The following is a 21,366-nucleotide window of genomic DNA, read 5'->3' on the forward strand; positions in this document are numbered from 1 at the left end:
CCGACACAACGTCGAACACGTTGCAGTCAAGTACTATTCTGAGAAACCGCAACTGCAACGTTGTGCCGTGTGTGTGGTCGAAAGCCGAGGGGCGTTTCACATGGAGCTCGTTAGCTCGTACGTTACAACGAACATGTTCTAACTTTACCGACAGAAAAAAAACGGATTCTTGCAGTCAGTGTTCATCTCAAAGAGTTTGAATTGCTTCATTGATGTGTTACGTATCTTTCGTAAATGTTTTTTTTTTTTAAATCGACATTTTCTGTTGAATTACTAGAATTAATCAAAATTTCAGCATCAGAGAGAGAACACTGCTTGCGGGGGCGCCCAATACGCCACTGACCTTCAGTTTAAAGTGGGATCCGAACCACTATGTGCCTCCACCAGGTATCGAACCCAGGACTCCTTGATTACAAGGCGAAAACGTATTCACTGCGCCATCGAGAAGGCAATTACAAATATCTGATACATAAAAAATATCAAATTAATTCCCTTACATGTATTTAATACTAATGTATTTTTACATATTTAGTAATTTAATTTTATATTTAATAACATTATAAATATTAATCATATAGGTTCTTTCTTCTCAGTTGCTTGATAGACAATTTGAAAATATAACCTGTTTCTCTACTATCCTCTAATTTTCATGCACATACATAATATATATGTATAATCAGGGCCGGGTTCTTTGTTATTAGGGATAAACGGAAATGTCACAAATGTGACTGATTTACGGTTGTACTTTTGTCACGAATTTTCGCGAAAATTGACAGTTTCTGCGAACATTTTCTTTTTTAAGTTAAAAACGAAAAAATGGCATTTTTTTACAATTTTTTTTTAAGAAATATATTCGATTTGGAGATGTTGGCTGCAAAGAAATGAGAAATCATTTGGAAAGGCACAGTAACCCGAAAGTTACATTCCACTTTTTCTAAAATATAAATATAACTGAGTACGGCTTATTTCCAGAAGGTGAAATTTATTGTTTACTATTTTTAAGCTTTTTTTCCGATAAATGTTGCAAATAATATGCCTTGTATAAAATCAAGTGCATGGCATTAAAAATTACCACGAAATTTTCACGAAATTACTGCCATATTTTAATCTATAAACACGATATTTTATATATTTTTCACGAAATTTTTGGAAAAATTAACACCAAAAATACCCGGCCCTATGTATAATTTGTGTGTAGACCACAATATTCCTGCCCCCCCCCAAAAAAAACCATCAATCTTCAGTGATTTCGCACCCCGGTAGGGTATGTAGCTGCCTGGCAAAGTCCTCACTCCGTAAATTCACGATTTGCATGAAATCAGAAAACGAAATATATTTATCCCTCGTTTTCAGAAAACCGGTTTCTCAACCACTCCCGTCGTTTCTGTGGTGAAGGGAACTCCAGTACGTCAATGATCTCGTCCCCTATTTACCGGGTGCAGCAAAAAGAAGACGGCCGCGCCATCTATTGACCACCGATGGAATTGCAATTTCCAAGCGCAGCAAGGTTTACATGTAGGTTCCCCTTCTATACTCTAACTATTCTATGCTTATATTTCTATTATTAATTTCCATATAAACATTAAAGATCAGAAATGTATTTGAGTGGGGTGTGAGAGGTGTCCTTCACCCAATTGTCAATTACGTGGCAGGAGCAAATTTGAAGCTTATTCTTACTGCTGACACGTGCGTGGCAGCAGACTCGGCCTTATACTATTCTTGTTTTATGTCTTACATTTGTAGGTTTATGCTATTCTTGTATTATGTTTTATATTTGTACCAATGACGACATCTATTGCATTATTGTAATGCTTAATGTAATGCTTAATGATGAATAAACATATTGATATTGATATTGGCCAGAAAAGGAAGAACAGAAAGGATCATGTACAGCCCAGGACAATTCGTAAGACCTCAGATCATATTTGGTATTTTTACAGCGCTTTGAGTATTTTCAAGAAATATATACACCTCAATCAACTTGAACCTGGAAGTCGAATGTTACTGGAAGATTTTTGGACGTGGTTACATGAAATAGCACACTATACGTTGTCATCATCTTCCTGGTAATGCTTTTATCTATTCGCATGCGTAATTAATACAAGTTTCCCCTCGATTGTCACAAATTCTTCCGCGTTTTCCACCTAACTAGTGCTGGACATTAATCTCATCATAATGCCATCGACTGAACTTGGTTAAATTTATTTGCGTCCAAGGACTGCCGTGTGTGTACAAATAACAGTACATAGTAGGACATGTCAATACATTACCAAAAATTGAAAAAAATGGGCTTTAACATAAGAAGATATGATACAAATTTCCGTAAACCTGCGATACATAGGTATGCATGGAAAACGTTAAGGGTAACATGGAGTATCGAGAGTTTAACCTACAAATAGTTTAAAATACATGATTGTTAAGAATATGGTATATCCTAAAAAAAATATTATACAGAGAAGGAGAATACTATACAGGGTATGACTGAAGATGACCGGACCCCTCTCTGATTTTCTTCATATTTGGCATACTTACTAATTGAGGCCTGCTGCTGCTAATGACGAATCATTTTGCTTTTTTCACTGGAAAAAGCGTAATTTTTCACATTACAAGTATATAGGTAAGACTCTACTTTACGTCCTTTTCCTAAGGAATACATACAATATATCGTTGGAAAGCTTATTGTATAAGGAATTCAACAACTTAATTCCCAAAGCGAGGAAAAATTGCCTGGAGGAGGAAATCGATAAAAACCGATCTTGTCTGGTTATGCGTGTGTTGCAGTGTTGTGAACTCCCATCGGTTACCACCAAAAGGCAGTAAAGTAGAATCTAGCCAGTATTTATTGTTCGTTGCTAATTAGCTTTCGTTACACATAATATGGCAGGCAAATCTTGACTCACGTTGTCTATCGTCAGCTGATATGCAGTGTTTCCAAACTTATTAACCAAAAAATGCCGCACAAACTATTCCAAGAAGGTTTTTAAGCAAAAATTGATCCAAAACCATTCACGGAAGGTTAGGTTCAGTTAGGTTAGGCAAACAGAAAATTAAATTGAATAAAAACAACAACAACACTCACACGTCATCTTGTAAAACTACCATGTGGTTGCTACACTAACAGGTAAAAAAAGGTAAAGGTAAAGTGCTCCCCTGTGCATAGCACCACGCCATGAAGACGTATAGGGGGTGTGGGGGCAACGCCCCACACTTTCTTGATCCGGTCGTGAGTGGGGGTGATGTGATCAGCATCACGCCCCTGACCGCCTTTACCCCCCAGGGTTTCCCCCAGGTACCCATGTTATTTGACGCTGGGTGGGCACCGGGGCCGCTTCCATCGTTAGAAAAGTTCCCGGATTTGAACCGGCCGGGGATCGAACCCGGGACCTTTAGCATGGTAGTCAGACGCGTTACCGACTAAGCCACCACGGCCATACAGGGGGTTACATAATTGAACGCACGGAACATTTGATTCACGTAGTCGACGGTAATGGAGCTATCGTACATCGGAGATCCATTAATGTTGAAAAATACATGATTTACCGGCTGAATAAGTTGAATGAAGGGAAAACACTTCCATGAGCTTCCAGAAGTCTACAGAAACTCAGTTCCGTAAGTAGTTTCTCTTGTAAATTTGAAGAAACATGTTTTCACTATACCGCACTGTTACCATTTCCAGATCCTGATACTACCACGACACAAAATTTTAACAATGTTTGCCTAACCTAACCGAAACTAACCTAACCACGTCGGTAACAGTATGGTATAGTGAAAACACATTTCACTCGTTTATTTCCTAATTATTTACATTTGTACTTACCTGTTATGCATAGTGGAACATTTTTGAATGCGGGATTTTGTGTTTTATACTGAAAAAAGCTTAATTTTTCACATTACAAGTATTTATTGTTCGTTGCTAATTCGCTTTCGTTACACACAATATGGCAGGCAAATCTTGACTCACGTTGTATATCGTCAGCTGATATGCAGTGTTTCCAAACTTATTAACCGAAAAATGCCACACAAACTATTCACAGAAAGTTTTTAAGTGAAAATTGATCCACGAACCATTCACGGAAGGTTAGGTTAGGCAAACATAGAAAATTAAATTGGAAAAATAATTCAAAATGCAACCTTCACTAATTAACCGAAAAATGCCGCAAAAACTATTCAAAGAAGGTTTTTAAGTGAAAATTGATCCACAAACCATTCACGGAAAGTTAGGTTAGGTTAGGCAAACAGAAAATTAAATTTGGGAAAAAAAATTTTACAATGCAACCTTCACACGTCATCTTGTAACACTACCGCATGGTTGCTACACTAACAGGGTTACATAATCGAACGCACGGATCATTTGATTCACGTAGTCGACGGTAATGGTGGCAAGAGCTATCGTGCATCGGAGATACATTTATGTCGAAAAATACATGATTTACCGGCCGAATAAGTTGAACGAAGGGAGAAAACAATTCCAGGAGCTTCCAAAAGTCTACAGAATCTCAGTTCCGTAAGTAGTTTCTCCTGTAAAGTTGAAGAAATGTGTTTTCACTATACCTTAAAAATTCCCTTACACAAACATACGTGCTTGCCATGGATAATGTATTTTCCGTTGACAAGCGATTGTATCATAGACTAGTGGGAATGAATGTAGAAGTAAATCGGAACCTTAGTAGAATGTATTTAGGGACTTTATTTTAATGCTAAGATAGCCAAACCTGACCTGCCTAACCTAACCATGAAAGCATATATTGAACAAAATATCAAGTAATCCCTAAAACTCCGCAGTATGTGTTTACAGACATATCGCAATAAAACAAAAGGAAATCACAATAAAAGAATTAAGATCTTGGGCCTATGTGATTATCAGGGCCAGGGACTTTTTCATATAAAACTGGGTGATATGTCATAAAAATTGAAAAATTTCATGAAAAATTAGTAATGTGTCAGAAAAATGCACAAATATTCCCAGTAAAGGCAAAATATGTCCAACAGTACTTTCGATTTTCTAATAACATGGCAAGTCAGTATCTTCCAGGGAAAATCGACTGGGGTGGGAGTATTATATGAAGTCATAATTCCTTTAACCAAATAATGTAATTGAAAAATACTGAAAATATTGTGAGGTTCTCTGCAATTATCCTAAGTTTTCTTTACTATTATGTCAGATTTACACCTTTGTGGAAACTTATAGTTGGAAGAGGAAAAAAACGAGTTTTTGTCGGGAAAAAAACGGAGTTTTTTTCCGTGGCTTTTTTGGCTGTTTTTTTTCTGCTTTTTTCACAAAAGTGTCTCAAATTAATGAAAATACAGGAGTTGGCAGTATTTTTCCTGATCCATGGTTTTCGTTTATCTCCCTACTGTAAAATAGACAATAATTTCTAAATATAAAGTACAATTTACAATATAAAATTCGTAGCTAGACAAATACAATGTTTTCAAGAAAGCTGGCTTTTTTGAATGGGTGGCTCTTTCCGAGTGTTATCTTCATATTTCGGTAGGCTTATTAAATATATCTTTGTTGTATAAACATATTCGCATAACTAGAGTAGTTTTGGATGTGTTTTTAATAGAACCAAATAGTATGATATGATTTTCAATGCTTGAATTTGTTATACGAACATGTACATGAAGCAAAAAGGATAACAAAACACTGCTCTACCTTTTGAAAATCTAGTATCAAATCTCTTTACATTAAATTTCGTGTTCAGTTGTATTTGAATTCTGGCTTTCCAGTACATCATGTATAATTTGGTTAAATGGCCACTAAACCTGTTCACGGAGCAACTAGTGATGTACTTTGGCTGCTTGTTGCAGTGGTCTCGACTAGGGATGGCCAGATCCGGATCCTGGCAGATCCGAAATCCGGATCCGGATCCTAAAATTTTTCGGATCCGGATCCGGAATTTTCAGTTCCGGATCCGGATCCAGAACTTTCGGATCCGGATCTGTTTTGCCATCCAACATGCGCTTCTTTGGAAAGTAGGAATGTGCTTATAACATATTGTTACCTGCTAATATACACACATATATATATAGTGTGTGTGCGCGCGTGCGCGATTTGTAATTAATTAATACACTTACAAGGGAGGTCTAAGTTTCTCCCTCCGAATTTCCATGAAACTTGGCAGGTGTATAGAGCCCCCCCCCCCCCAAATGTCAAGATGAGGAGAAATTGAAGTGGGGATATGACCCCGAAACCACGTAAATATGGCATAGGAAGAAACAGGGGGCATAGGGCCTCTCTATACACCTGTCAAATTTCATGGGAATCGGAGGGGGACACAGGGGTCAGATCCCCACTTCAATTTGTCCTCATCTTGACAATTGAGTGGGTTTTGCCCTGTAAAACCGTTTTTTTGGTTAAAAAAAATAAAAAAACACGTATTTCTTCCTTTGGGCCCCACTATACACCTGACAAGTTTCATGGAAATCAGAGGGGGACACATAGGTCAAATACCCACTTAAATTTGTCCTCATATTGACATTTGAGGGGGGTTGCCCCCTAAAACAGTTTTTTAGCTGAAACAAAAAAAAAACATGTATTTCTTCATTTGGGCCCCACTATACACCTGCCAAGTTTCATGGAAATCGGAGGGACACAGGAGTCAGATCCTCACTTCAATTTGTCCTCATCTTGACATTTGAGGGGGTTTTCCCCCCCTAAAACTGTTTTTTAGCTGAAACAAAAAAACACGAATTTCTTCCATTGGGCCCCACTATACACCTGCCAAGTTTCATGGAAATCGGAGGGACACAGGGGTCAGATCCTCACTTCAATTTGTCCTCATCTTGACATTTGAGGAAGTTTTGCCCCCTAAAACAGTTTTTTAGCTGAAACAAAAAACACGTATTTCTTCCTTTGGGCCGCACTATACGCCTGCCAAGTTTCATGGAAATCGGAGGGGAACACTTAGATAACCTCCCTTGTTAGTCTTACACTTTGTAATTATATAACACTGCATATATTATAATGTTTTACTTTAATTTGTAAAACTGTAACTAGAACAATTGTATAATTTTTGTATAACATTTCTATCTTGTTATATGTGTTAAAGGTTTCATCCTGGAATGGAATGTCTCACACTTATGTGTGTTTTCATTTCCAATACATTCGAATGAATACATATTCGTTTCAATGGCATTTACAAAATCACCTCTGACATTTTACGTTAAACAAGTAAGATTATTTTTGTGCACGAGTGTGTTAGCCGATGCGTAGCAAAGTATTTTAGGAAGAACACTTGAAAAAAATTCTTGTAGGACTAACTAATGAAAAATGTCTTTGTAATCGAAGATCATAATATCTTTTAAGATGTGGTAATATTATAATGTGATTGAGATACGAAACTTTCGGATCTGGATCCGGATCCAGATCCGAAACTTTTGGACCCGGATCCAAAACTCTCAGATCCGGATCCAGATCCGAAACTTTCGGATCCGGATCCATAACTTTTGGATCCAGATCCGGATCCGTTTGGCCATCCCTAGTCTCGACCTTTGTGATACCACAGCTTAGTAAATTTATTTCTTACAAGTTGATGCCCTGATCCCAACAATTTCACTCATAAATACATTTGAATTTTATTTTAAAATTTTGGGTGCATCAGCACTTAGCTTATCGTTACAAATATTCTGACTTACATTAAAAGCTGGGGCTGTAAAGGAGCGCTCAACACACACAAAGACAAAAAAACAGAACAACACACAGAATTATTCTGGCCAGTCACCAGAGCCTCGTTAGTCTGCAAATTGCAGTCCAGGGTGTACTACGTGGAAGTGAGATTGACAATTACACCCCACTCAAATACATTTTTGATCTTTAATGCTGCCACATTTGGCTAATTGTGAAGACGATAGTGAATGCTGAGTAGTATCTAGTTGGTCGAACACAATTTCCTTACACCAACCTGGCACTGGGATGGCACGGAGCTATTATTTAACAATCGGTTTGTAACTTACCTTGCTCTCCCATGCAACTTGTGAAATAATTCAGCAACAAAAATACTTTGTGTCTCAGTGTGAGAATAGCCCATCATTACACACAATTTTTAATGCCCATCATTACATAAGAAAATTTTCAATGCAGTACAGGGTGTCCAGAATGAGACTGACAGTTTTTAAAAGTTTGTGGTTTTAGTATGGATAGAAGTAGATAAAAAGAAAAGCAAGCATTTTGTATAGCTCCACATGATCTCCTTTTGTGATACGGAGGATGTCCAACCTGAATTCAATTTCTCTCCACGTATTCTGTAGCATCAGAGGCGTGACAAAAGCAATCCTAATTTTGTCCTGCAGTTCTTGTAGGTTTCGTACCTTTGGGCCAGAATACACGTCATCTTTCACATAACCCAAGAGGAAAAAAGTTCAGAGGGGTAACATCAGGCAAGCATGGTGACCAGGAAATTGGCCATCATGGCCTATCCAACGATCAGGAAATTCCCTATCAAGGTACTCCCTCACTTGTAGGCTCCAATATGGCAGGGCACCATCTAGTTGGGATATTACTGTAGGTTGTAAATGACGTAATTGGGGAACTGCAAAGTTTTCGATCATATCTAGGAACACATTTCCTGTTATTGTTTGCTCCACAAAAAAGGAATGGGCCTATGACTTCGTATGCGTTAAAGCACACCAAACATTCAATTTGGGACTGTCTCAGACGTGTTTCACATACACATGAGGATTCTCAGAACCTCATGTTCTAACATTGTATCTGTTAACACAACCAGACAAGTGAAAGCAAGAGGACATCATTTCCAACACCTCGTGCAACAAGGTACATGCTCATTTTAATTTTAACTATCCGTGTAATTGTATGAGCTTATTTCATTACCTAGCTAGCAGTGTCATTTACATGGATGTAGCATCCAGTTTGCTCTCGTTGCCCGGTGTAATAGCTGCCGCTCTACGGAAGACTCGACCGTGAGAGGCCTATTTAATGAAAACTGAAGCTGTACTTTAACATGAGATTTAGACTTGCTTTAATGCATGTAAAAATTAATCCTTCAGACTTCATTCTGGATTGGGAATGGCCACATTACTTAATGTTTTTACATAACTTGACACCTACAAGATTGCAATTCTTAAGAAACAAAATGAACGAATCTTAACCACAACTCAATACAATTTTAGATTTCCAAGCACAATTTCTTGACTGTCAGACACCCTGATTATAAATTATAGTTACGTCGTTATTGTGGAAATGTTTATTACTTCTGTTAGTTGCAGGTAATAATGTGTGCTCATGGACGACTTGTTTCTCTTTACAGGAATAGTGATTACGTTCCATAGACATGTTGGTGAAAAGAGCTTTGGAGTGGGGTTCCAGTGCAGTTACCTCTGGAATCTTAGGGCGGAATATTCATGTCTCTGCTGCTTGCAATCACATAATTAACTTGACACGACTGAGGGTGGTGGACAATAGTGCGCTTGGAAAGCAAGCAATGGCTGAAGGCAAACCACCAAGATGCATTCACGTCTACAACAAAACACATGTTGGTACAATTGGTAAGTTAATTCATGATGGATGCAGTAAACACAGTTTAAGTATTATCAATGTGAAGTTTTGTGTTTCCACGTTGTACAATTCGATAGCTTTTTTCGATTACCATCTCCGCTCCAGTTGCCGTACCCTTAGTGAATAAAGGCAGTGAGCCTTCAAAATTAATAAACAAAACTATCCAGTTGTGCAACGCAGAAACACAAAACGTCACATAGGTAAGTTAATGTTCCAATGAATCTAGATAGTAAAAATTTGGAATTGTACAGTGAGCAGTAAGGTGCAATATTATTTTCATTTTTCAACACGTTACTGACTCGTAAGATTCTATCAGAGTGTAGAAATATATACATACATCATTCTGAATTTCTAAAGTCTAAAACCTTCAATCTGTTTGGAATACAGCCTAGAATATTGTCTAAATCAGAACTAACTGAACTACTGTCTGCAAGCCTCATCCAGCCTACCAGTATTCTTGACTTGAAAAAAAACCTATAGTTCTAATTTGAGGCATCATCTTTAATGCAAGGAAAATCTAACACTGCACACAAAAAATTGCTGATGTAAGTTTTCTGTGCAACAAAAAAGTTTGAACACCCTTGGTCTAAATATTTTTATGGCGGCATAATCCTATTTTACTCTCTGCAATTTTAAATCTTTCACTCTTGGTCTTTTCAATATTTAAGTAAAAGGAAATTAATTTCAGCTAAAAAAAGCAATCAAATAATGATGGAAATGATTGCTCTTTAACTTAACATTTCTGATAATCAGAACATCATTATGCTGCAACCTTTTTTGTTTCCATTCATGTACTTTGTTTAGCTATAACAAGTAACATTTCCCTAGTGCACGTGGATGTAATTTGAAGCCTAATTTGTGGGGAGGAGGGGCAGACCCCCTCCCGTGCCCCCACCAAGTTACACCTATGAGAGCACCCGTATAAAATTCTAGTTTCAGTCTGACACCTGGCAGTGTAGATCTCCTTCTCGTTCAGCTTTACTTTCTTTGCACCCTTCATCCTTAAACTATTGTTAAATAACTTATTTTTGTAATAGAAAATAAATATATTTTTGATAAATATTGGCTATACTGCATGAGCGACCCTTGTGTTTTACTGTTTTGGTGTTAAAAAAAGATGTTCACTTGTAGTATTTCATTCTTGCTTCGAATTGGCACTGTCCATTTTTCATTTAGACGTTCTTGTTCTGTGAAATAATATAGTCTTTCTTACAGTACTTACCATAGCTACTTTTCTGAATAGAAATCAATGTTGTAAATACACAGTATTGCCAGGTCGAACGTTAGTTATTGACGTGGATAAAAAAGAAAAAAGATAAAGTGCTCCCATGTGCTTAGCACCACGCCATGAAGGCGTATAGGGGGTGTGGGGGTAACGCACTTTCTTGATCCGGTCGTCAGTGGGGCTTATGTGATCAGCATCATGCCCCTGACAGCCTTTACCCCAGGTACCCATGTTATTCGATGCTGGGTGGGTGCCGGGGGCGCTTCCAACGTTAGAAGAAGAGTTCGCAGATTTGAACCATCCGGGGATCGAACCCAGGACCTTTAGCATGGTAGTCAGATGCGTTACCGACTGAGCCACCATGGCCAACTATTAACGTGGATATATATGAGAATTTCAACTTTCTTTATTTCTTGTTTTCATCCGTATTTATGATTTTCATTTCATTTTTGTATATTTAATAACGTAAATTATTTTCGTTAATTTAAATTGTCCTGGGTTCGATCCCCGGCCAGTTCAAATCTGGGAACTTTTCTAACGTCAGAAGTGGCCCCGGCGCCCACCCAGCGTAGAATAACATGGGTACCTGGGGGGTAAAGGCGGTCAGGGGCATGATGCTGATCACATCACCCCCACTCACAACCGGATCAAGAAAGTGTGGGGCGTTACCCCCCCCCACCCCTATATGCCTTCATGGCATGGTGCTAAGCACAGGGGAGCACTTTACCTTTTTTTTTTTTTACTTTTAATTTAAATTGTTTTTCTTCAATTTATTTTGAGAAATATATGTTTCTTGTTTATTTTATTGTTCTAGGTTGTCTTAGCATTGTACAATAAGGGAGACCCCTGACTTCAGGACTTCACTTGTCTCCCTATTGCACAACATGAGGACAACCTTGTGTTGGACGTCACTCGAGGAATGCCTACGTTGTTAGGTTCTCTTAGCATAAATGCACTGTAAATATATTATTTATGCTTAGATAACTAAACCTCACAAGTCTAAGATAACAAATTAGGCATTTACCCTTACATCTGCATTATGTTTTAATTTATAATGGTGGTTTCTCAAACTTAATACTACGTTTTTTTCCACTTCCTGTTGTTTCCTCACCAAAAATCCTACATTTCTGGAATCCTTGATTCATACACTTTCCAAGGATGTATCATACATATTTCTATTAGGAAAGGTCGATTCGACATCCTTACCTGAATTTTTATCACTAAAACACTGGGAACAGAAAAAAACAAATTTCAATGTCACCAAAAAGTATATTTTTCATAATATAAAGATAGTACACAAAAGACATTTTACACGATGTCTACCAGTCTGGAAATGTCAGGGAAATTTACTGTGTTTCTGGAAAAATCAACATTTTTTTATACAGAGTGTCCGAAAAGTCACGCAACCCGGTGTTTACGACCGTATAATGGAATAGCGAAACGCTTTCTGCCAAGAGAATGCCCTGTATATTGGGAAAATTTATAGACAAACATATGTAAGAACATGCATGTTTTAATAACAAATAAGCAAAGTGTTGCCAAAGGTGGAATTTTTTTTTTTTGCAAATCGTGTGTATTCATGCACAGAACTCACTGAGGTAAATTATTGCAACATTTCACAATACCAACAAACAATTTGGATGGTCATCTATTGAATTTGACAGAAAAAGAACTTTGACGAAGTTTCAAAAACATTGCAAGGAAGGGAATAAATGGGCTGTTCCAAAAATTGATGTTTTCACAATATTACGAGGGACGTTTTCACAATATTACGAGGGACACTGGCAACACTGTTGCTGTCACGTGTCACTAACAGACGTGTTTCACTTCAGGCTATCACTCTAAGGCACTTTTAACGACAAAGGAGAAAGTTGGTTGGTGTATCTTATGGTGTTCTTTTAGGAACCTGACATTGCTGTTTTTCTTTAGAAATAAAAATACGAGGGTCACTATTTATATTTTGAGCCTTGGCAACACTGATTGAAGTTAGGTGCGATTTGACGTTTGCACGAATCGTCTGGCATTATTGACCATAACGTGCAAAACCTAATACTGCAAGATCGTCATGTGACATACTGTGAGATTGAGGCAACCATAGGCATTAGTTCCACCAGCATATATAAAATATTACATGATCATTTAGCTGTGAGAAAGGTATGTTCTCGTTGGATCCAACACAATTTGACAAAAACTCAAAAAGACGCTCGCGTCAATTGGTGCAAACAAATGCTCAATAAATACAATCGTGGTGCTTCAAAAGACGTATATAAGATTGTAACAGGTGACGAATCATGGATATATGCATATGAGCCGGAACGTAAACAGCAGTCGACTGTATGGGTGTTTCAAGATGAACCCAATCCAACAAAAGTTGTTCGTGCTCGAAGAACATCGAAACAAATGGTCGCCTGTTTTTTCGGGAAAACTAGTCATGTGGCAACTGTGCCTTTAGAGGAACGTAGAACGGTCAACTCTGAATGGTACACAACAATTTGTTTGCCAGAGGTCTTCGGTCAAATACGGAAAACAAACAAACGCCATCGGATCATTCTTCATCAAGACAATGCCAGCTGTCACACATCTCGTCTAACAACCAACTTTATGAACAGTCAAAAAATCGAATTGATGGGTCATCCGCCATACAGTCCTGATTTGGCACCCAATGACTTCTTCTTGTTCCCGAATGTCAAGAATAAATTGCGTGGACAACGATTTTCGTCGGTGGAAGATGCCGTTGATGCGTTCAAAAACGATATTATGGAGGTGTCTCAAGAAGATTGGAAAAACTGCTTTGACAAATGGTTCGAACAAATGCAAAAGTGTATTGACCATAAAGGAGAATACTTCGAAAAACAATAAAGCAGTTTTCAATGCCAAATTCCTGTTTTTTCATTGTTAGGCTCAAAATATAAATAGTGACCCTCGTATTTAAAAAAACTTGCACTGTGTGTACAATGTATGAAATTTGGTAGATAAAAATTACGAAATATTTACTATTTAATTATTTAAATTGCAGACATGGTATTTCAGTTTTATAATGTGTGATTTTTTTTATAGGAGACAAAGTGCTAGTGGCAATTAAAGGACAAAAGAAGAAAGCTATAATTGTAGGAGTGAAACAAAAACAGAAGCCTTTGATACCTAAGTTTGACAGCAACAATATTGTGTTGTTAGACGATAACGGGACTCCTCTCGGAACTAGAATACATGTGCCGATACCTACAATGTTAAGAACCATACTTAAAGAGAAGACAACTGCTAAAGGTGCCGACTACACTAAACTTTTAGCAATTGCAAGTAGGTTTGTGTAAATTATAAGTGAAAGAAATTTGGACAATGTTGCTTGCATAAAACTTATTTCTAGCAAAGTATGTAATTCCTTTCCGAATTAGTTGTGTAATAAAGTGTTATTTTGTAATTGTAATAATCACTAACCCTTTAACCCCTGGTAATGTGTGTTCTACAGTGCATTTCACGGTTGAGGTGGCCACACAGAGGCAGATAGTGCACTGGAACCGCTAGCTATGTAATGAAATAAGCTCATACAATTACATTGACAGTTACAATTAAAATGATCACATACCTTGTTACAAGAGGTGTTGGAAGTGATGTCCTCCTACATCCACACATTGACAGCATATGTATAGGAAATTTTCACTAATACGTATCAGTTCCTCTTCCAAAATTGCTTCCATTTTTCTCTCCTGATATATTTTTTTCAATTCTTCTAATGAATTGAATTGAATTGACTTTATTGCTGGGCAACCCCAAAAAGTACAGATTAAAATAAAAATAAAATAAAATTCAAGATTACAAAGAAAATGAACAAGAAAGTACAATAAAATACAAATGGAGTAAAATCTCATACAATAGAACAGATAAAAACTAAAAATTAAAATGAAATTCAGATTACAAAGAAATTGATCAAGAAAGTACAATAAAATACAATAGGAATAAAATCATATACATTGGAACAATATTGGCAGTGAATTAGATAATAAAGTAACTGAAGTCTAGAAAGTTGATAGTAAGAAAAAATAAATTCTGGCAACTCACAGTATTTATCATTATTCATAAGTTGATTTACCCTGCTTCTGATCGTTGATCAGTGATTCATGGAGCATATCGCGAAAACGTCTGAAGTTTTGATTTTTGGTTAGATTTGGTAGTGCATTCCAGGCTTTGGGTGCTGCGTAACTGAAAGAGGCCTGATAAGCTGAAGTTCTGCAACGAGGTAAGCTGAAACTGGTAGCGTTTCTGGTTGAATGCGTATGAATTTTGCTTCTGAAGTTTAATTTCGAAAAGAGGTAGTTTGGGCTCTTGCTATTAATTACGTTGTGCAGTGTGCAAAACAAGTGCAGTTTTCTCCGTCGTGCCATGGAAAGGATTCCCTGCTCATTAAGCACAGGGATAATATGTTCACACTTTTTTGTTCTATATACATATCTAATGCATGCGTTTTGAACTTTCTGTATTTTTATTGCAAGCTCTTTTGTTATTCTTAGCCCGTAAACGACATCACAATAGTCAAACAGGGGGAAGATAAGAGACTGCACTAGGTTTACTTTTATCTTAGGAGAGAGAAAGTCTACCAGAAGATGGAGGCTTTTTAATATCGAATACGCCTTGCCACATTGTTGTATCATGTGCTCAGACCAATCAAGATGCTGGTTCATGATCAGTCCTAGGTTTTTTACTGTTTCAGAAAATTTAATACGCTGTGTCTGAAGAATTATTTCGCATTCATTGATGTCAATATGTTTCAAGAGACTGCCTGTTCCGATAATTGTAAATATTGATTTGTTTGAATTTATTACTAACCCATTTGAAGCGCACCAATCGCTTATGTTCTTCAAATCTTGGTTTAAAAGTGCGACCGCGTCCTGCAATTTTGATATGTGTGTGGATATATACAATTGAGTGTCGTCAGCATAATAGTGAAGGTTGCATATTTTCACAGACTTGACTAAATCAGCGGCCGAGAGCGTGAATAGCAGCGGACCAAGGATCGAGCCCTGAGGCACCCCAGCTCGTACGTGAAGTGGAGAAGATAGCTCCCCTGTCTTAACCTGCTATTTTCTCCCGCTAAGTTTCGAACCATTTAAGTGCAGTCGGCGAGAATTTATAATAATGAAGGTTGGCCAGGAGCTTATGCGGTATAGTGTCAAAGGCCTTGCTAATGTCGAGCAACACCAGTAGCGTTACGTTAGATTGATCCATCGATTTAAAAATGTCGTCGGTTACTTTTAAGAGTGCCGTTTGTGTGCTATGGTGAGGGCCAAAACTGGATTGCTGCCGGGGAAGGATATGAAGTTTGTCAATATGCTTTTGAATTTGATCATTTGCAATTTTTTCGATGATTTTTGAAAACACCGGCAGAATGCTGATGGGCCGCAAGTCATTCACAGAAACCGGGTTCTGTTTAACAGCTTGGTAGATGGTCACGAAAATGTCTGCTTTTTGTGCAAGGCACTGGAGGGATTTTTGAGGAGCATGTTCCAATCATGCTCCAACATCATCTAGTTTTTCCTCAGTAAGCACATGCCATTTTACCCTTTCCTTATCAAGAACAGACCCTGTTTCCATAAATTTGTTCATAAGTATCCGAACACTATCTCTGTAGGAAACAGGAATATCTGGGAGTTCTGACTTCCCTACAAGAATTCATAATGATGTTAAGATTCATACATAAAAATTTGTTGTTTTAAAATGTACCTATAGTGTGGCATTATTAGACTGCAGAAAAGCACCAGTAATACGTAAACTAAAACAAAACCATCTAAAACACTTGTTAGCACCTTAACACTTCACAAACACGTGCAAACTGGACACCAGCTATCTGGATACTGAAGCACTAATGCATACAGCTGTGGGTGCTCTTACTTCCCGGCATGCTAGCCACTGTATTTAGCACCATGTCGTCAGTGGCGTCGCCAGAAATTTTCTTCGGGTGGGCTCTGGTTCGGTAGTCATGGCCAGGACCGGTGCTAGGAATTTTTCAAGTAGGAGTGATGCTTATTGTCGTTTGAATTCAGAAATTCAAACGTGCCACGGGAAGGTGGACTGGTGACTGTGTTATTCTTGTCAGCCTAGCTTTTGTCTATACATTAGCCGCTTTCAACGAACCAAGAACTTTCTTTAGTTAATGCTCATTGTTCAAACAAAAAAATATATGTTCATTGAACATTGTTACAGCTGAGATACAAAACAACTTTTTTGCTCTTTAAAACCATAGTTACCCTTATATTTTATTTTCAAGGCATTCACTCTTTAAAAATGCTTGTTTGGAATGCTGTGCTGCATGGGAATAATTCAAATTATTATTATTAGTAGTAGTAGTAGTATTGTCGCAGATCTTTGACAGTGATAAATTGGCCATTTAAAGTGCCACGTTGGTGTTTGCGCTGTTGGAAAACGAGGCAGTTGCGGCCGTTTGTCAGCATCGTTGAGTGTCGAAGCAAGAGCACAACATTTTCTGTAATTATTGTAAAAAGTGATTTACATACCAGGAGGTGGTGTTCAAACTAGTCACCTTTGTTGCACACACATTTTTGATACATCTTTATTAAGACACGCATTAATGTAAGCTGGGGAGGGGGCCTAGAGACTGTGAAGTGATAAGGGTCACTGTATTGTGTGTCCTGTTTACTAGTCTTGGCAGCTGTGAAGTGATAGGGTGCGTATTGTGGTTTTTCTAGTGTATTCAACCACAAAGTGTGTTAAAGCTCAGCAAATGTTTTCTACTGCACAGCGTGTATTTATTTGTAATTCATATGTGTTAACTCAATCGGCAAGAGAAGTTTTAAGGCGATTTGAAACAAGATTGCTGGGTGTAAAAGTTTAATGCGATTTTTATCTCTGGGAAGATTACAAAAATGTTGTATAACAGTGAAATCCACGCACCCTGGAAGAACTGAAATGAAACATCTGCAAAGAATTGAAGTGGTTTTCTCGGGCAATCAGCCAGGTGATTTATGGATAGGCTTCTGAGCTCTTCACCGAAGTACCACTTCAAGATTCTTTAACACTGTTGGAGCAACATTTCCCACCAGACATCACTAGCCTCTTCAAACATACCCTGACTTCAACCTACTTCAGCTACAAGGATAGCTACTACGAACAGACCGACGGAGTGGCAATGGGATCCCCGATCTCACCAGCAGTAGCCAATTTCTTCATGGAGAACTTCGAACACGAGGCACTCTGCTCAGCTCCACAGAAACCTTATGCATTTTACAGATACACAGACTACACCTTTGACATCTGGCCGCAACGGTGAAGCAGCGCTGCAGACATCATATTCACCATGGAGACAGAGACCAACGGCAGCCTTCCGTTCCTGGACATCCTCATTACACGCAAACCAGACGGGACCTTAGGACACAGCGTATACAGGAAACCTACTCACACCGACCTATACCTCAACGCCAAGAGTTTTCACCATCCAGTGCAGCGATCAACCGTAACCTCGACATTGTTTCACAAAGCCATCGCCATCAGCTGTCACAGAGCACCTTCAAGAGGAAACAAGACACCTGTGCACAGCTTCCAGACAGAATGGATAAAGTGAAGGCATTATCAACAGAACACTAGAGAGAGTAACACACAAGAACAACCAACGAACAAACCTGGACCCACCTGATAACCAAGAAGATAGCCATTGTCCCATACACTGGTAACCTCTCTGCAGTCATCAGCCGCATTCTTTCAAAACACATCAGCTGCGTTCGGAGGACTGAGCCGATGCGGAGCGGCTCACTTGCGAGCGATCACCGGAAAACTGGAATTTCTTCGAACGCTTCAGCTCAGTGATCACATTCCAAGACCTATTTTCGCCTGCTGCAGACAAATGAGCAACATTGCCGTCGTCTTGGACAGCAAGCTTGACTGCACTGTTGTCAAAAGTTTGCAACGGATGACCATATATTTAGGACCCTTTTACTTTTTTTTAACAGGTTTTAGAGATGTTTTAAGCCCACTTTATGCACAGATAAGCTAATCGGTACTGGAGTTACAGTTTTAAAGTGGGATTCGCCTCTATCACATAATGGTACCAGTGCTTAAAGTGAGGCGGAAACACCAAAACTACGTTATGGCAAATCAGTTTGGTACCGGATATCAGTTCCTGCCACAACCTTGGAAGTTTATTTTATTTATATAATTTCTTGTTATTGTTGTGATCCCATCTTACCTGGGATCTGAGGTCACATGGATGCTTCAATAATACATTTTAGGTAGAGCTTAATTGTACCCGTTAGCTGAACCTGCTCCGATTAAGAGGGAAGAGATATGGAAGGTTGAATTTAAAGGTTATTTACGCTTGTTCATACCTGGCAGGTGAGTGATGTTCTTGTCCAGATGCTTCTTGCAGACCGAATTGTGACTGATGCCAAGGTTCTATCCTGCGACTCTTGGCTCACCAATCCGAGCGATCCCGCGCAACTCGCTGCATCCTTATGCAGCCGTAACTTCGTGTACCGTCGTCGTAAGTTCTGTAAGTTGTAATGTGCTGTAGAGTATTCCAAGTGTAATCAGAGACTAATGAGAGTTCGATGATACAAGTAATCCAAATGAGACAATTGAGAGCGAGCTCGGGGAGTGAGCTCCCTTTTATAATCTTAGGCTTCGAAAGGTTGTTAAACCTTTCGAACACGCTGGATCTTGTTTAGATCCACGCGTTTGCCTTTCAGTCAATGCTTCACGGAAGTTACAAAGTTAGCGCATTCTTGGGATTGCCCGCTGGTCGGACAATTCCAGGAAATAAACAAGCGTAAATATTACCATGACGAGGTTTTCTCGGTTTAATCTCCATATCTCTACATTATATTAATTCTTGCAAACAAGAGATGAAAAGGAAAAGGGAAAGTTCTTGTACTAAATTTATCTCCCGTTGGCGGGCAGTCTGTAGGTGCAGAATCACTTTTGGTGAAAGTACATTAATCTCATAATCATTTAATGGTGTTTATTAGACTCTAAGATTGAAAAATAAAGGAAATAAAATATATGTACTGATGGGGTGAAGCTCATACAAAAGGAAATGTAAAGACAGGATTTCTCTTCTTTCTTCGTAGAGGACGGACGTGTTTTTCCTTAGCTCCGCGTGCAGGGGTGAACAAAATGTGGTGAAGTGATTTTCTGAAGGGAGTGAACGTTGTGCTGCAGTGAACGTGATTTTTTTTGTGCATGCAAATCTTTGCAGGAGCAGCCATCGGTGTTTGAGTGTTTAAGTGTTTGTGCATTAATATTTTTCTCGCAACATGGGCATCACAAAAGGTGAATGGAGCAGAATCGAGAGCACGATGGAAAGGGTTGTTGCCAAAGAACTGAACTCTCAACTGGGAGATCTGGACGAGAGGATAGCCCTGGCCTTTGTTAGCGACAAGGTTCAGTCGCTAATCAAGAGCTCCCTGACTCAAATGATAGCCGAGGTGGTGGAGGAAGCCGTTTGTAAAACAACGGAGAAATACGATGCCGAAATCAAAGCTCTTAGGTCGACGGTGAGTACATTACAGTCGCATATAAACTCGATCGAACAATATGACAGAAGACTGAACCTCGTGATCCATGGCGTGGGTGAATCTGAGGGGGAGAACTGCGAGGAGAAGGTGCTGGACATCCTCCGGGACAAGGTGCAGGTTCCCGTCGATGCATCCCAGATCCAGAGATGCCACCGCCTGGGAGCGAAGCGGCGCGACGGGAGGAGCAGGGCGCTGATCGTGCGTTTCGTGTCCTACAGGACTCGTCGGTTGGTGCTTCAGAAGAAGAAGATCCTGAAGGATTCCGCCCCCCACGTTTCCATCACGGAAAACCTCACCCGGCAAAACCTGCAGCTGTTTCACCAGGTAAGAAATAGTGGAACTTTTCAACGCGTGTGGACTTCCGATGGCAACATCCTGGTACTTCACAACAACGCCACAGTTAAAATAGACAGCCTGGATGACCTAAACAATTATGGAAAATGACAAACTCTGCCCTCGGTTGGCACTCATTGCATATATTAACCACCGTAATCATTCACTCACTTCAATCATGTGCTTCTGAATCTTATATTTTTTTAGTTTTACCTTTCTTCTTTAAATAATTTAATTTTTGTCTCACATATATTATTTTTTTTCAGTCATTTTATTAATAATGAGTTTCGTTGTTTCAAATGTAGGAAGGCAAGAGGTCAACGTGCAGTGTCAGTGCCAGATAGTTCGTTGGACACCCCTGAAAGATGTTCCCTGACATTTGCAAGAATGGCCACTCTCTCCCTTCCCCCCGAGGCCAAGGTCGAGACCACAATGCTGGGGCTGTAAATAGCTTTCCTCCCTCCCCGCCTGGCAATGAGCCGCCACCACCCGTGACGTTACACAGGCTGAGCGTGGCAAACCAGAGATTCCTTGCAAACTTGTATCCGCACGTAGAAGACCTTGATTTCCCCGAAAACGCAGAAAATATCACGGTGGGCCACATCAATATTAACTGCATAAAGAACAAAGTAGATGAAATCGCAGCTTCACATATAATAAACTTCACATGCGTTGCAATCACCGAGACTTGGCTCGATGATTCCATTCCAGACAGACATGTTGAAATTGAAGGGTTCAAAATGTACAGACTTGATCGAGGCTATCCTAAGCAAGGG

The 21,366-nt window shown here is 39.0% G+C and overlaps 1 protein-coding gene across 1 annotated transcript; it reads left to right on the top strand.

The window, feature by feature from the left end:
• Positions 1 to 1,946: 1,946 nt before the first annotated feature.
• Positions 1,947 to 14,166, top strand: mRpL14 (mitochondrial ribosomal protein L14). Its single transcript, XM_083113672.1, has 3 exons — positions 1,947 to 2,066; positions 9,267 to 9,504; positions 13,797 to 14,166. The coding sequence occupies exons 2-3, from the start codon at positions 9,291 to 9,293 to the stop codon at positions 14,048 to 14,050; spliced, it is 468 nt and encodes a 155-aa protein (XP_082969798.1). The 5' UTR covers positions 1,947 to 2,066; positions 9,267 to 9,290; the 3' UTR covers positions 14,051 to 14,166.
• The last annotated feature ends 7,200 nt before the right edge of the window (positions 14,167 to 21,366 follow it).

This window comes from Lepisma saccharinum, chromosome 28 (genome assembly GCF_977018435.1).
Source record: "Lepisma saccharinum chromosome 28, izLepSacc3.1, whole genome shotgun sequence".
Lineage (NCBI taxonomy): Eukaryota > Metazoa > Arthropoda > Insecta > Zygentoma > Lepismatidae > Lepisma > Lepisma saccharinum.

Bases quoted from the DNA above. Each gene is read 5' to 3' on its own strand.
- mRpL14 (XM_083113672.1), top strand. From the start codon at position 9,291: ATGTTGGTGAAAAGAGCTTTGGAGTGGGGTTCCAGTGCAGTTACCTCT. The intron at 9,505-13,796 runs GTAAGTTAATTC...TTTTTTTTATAG, and splicing joins AACACATGTTGGTACAATTG to GAGACAAAGTGCTAGTGGCA.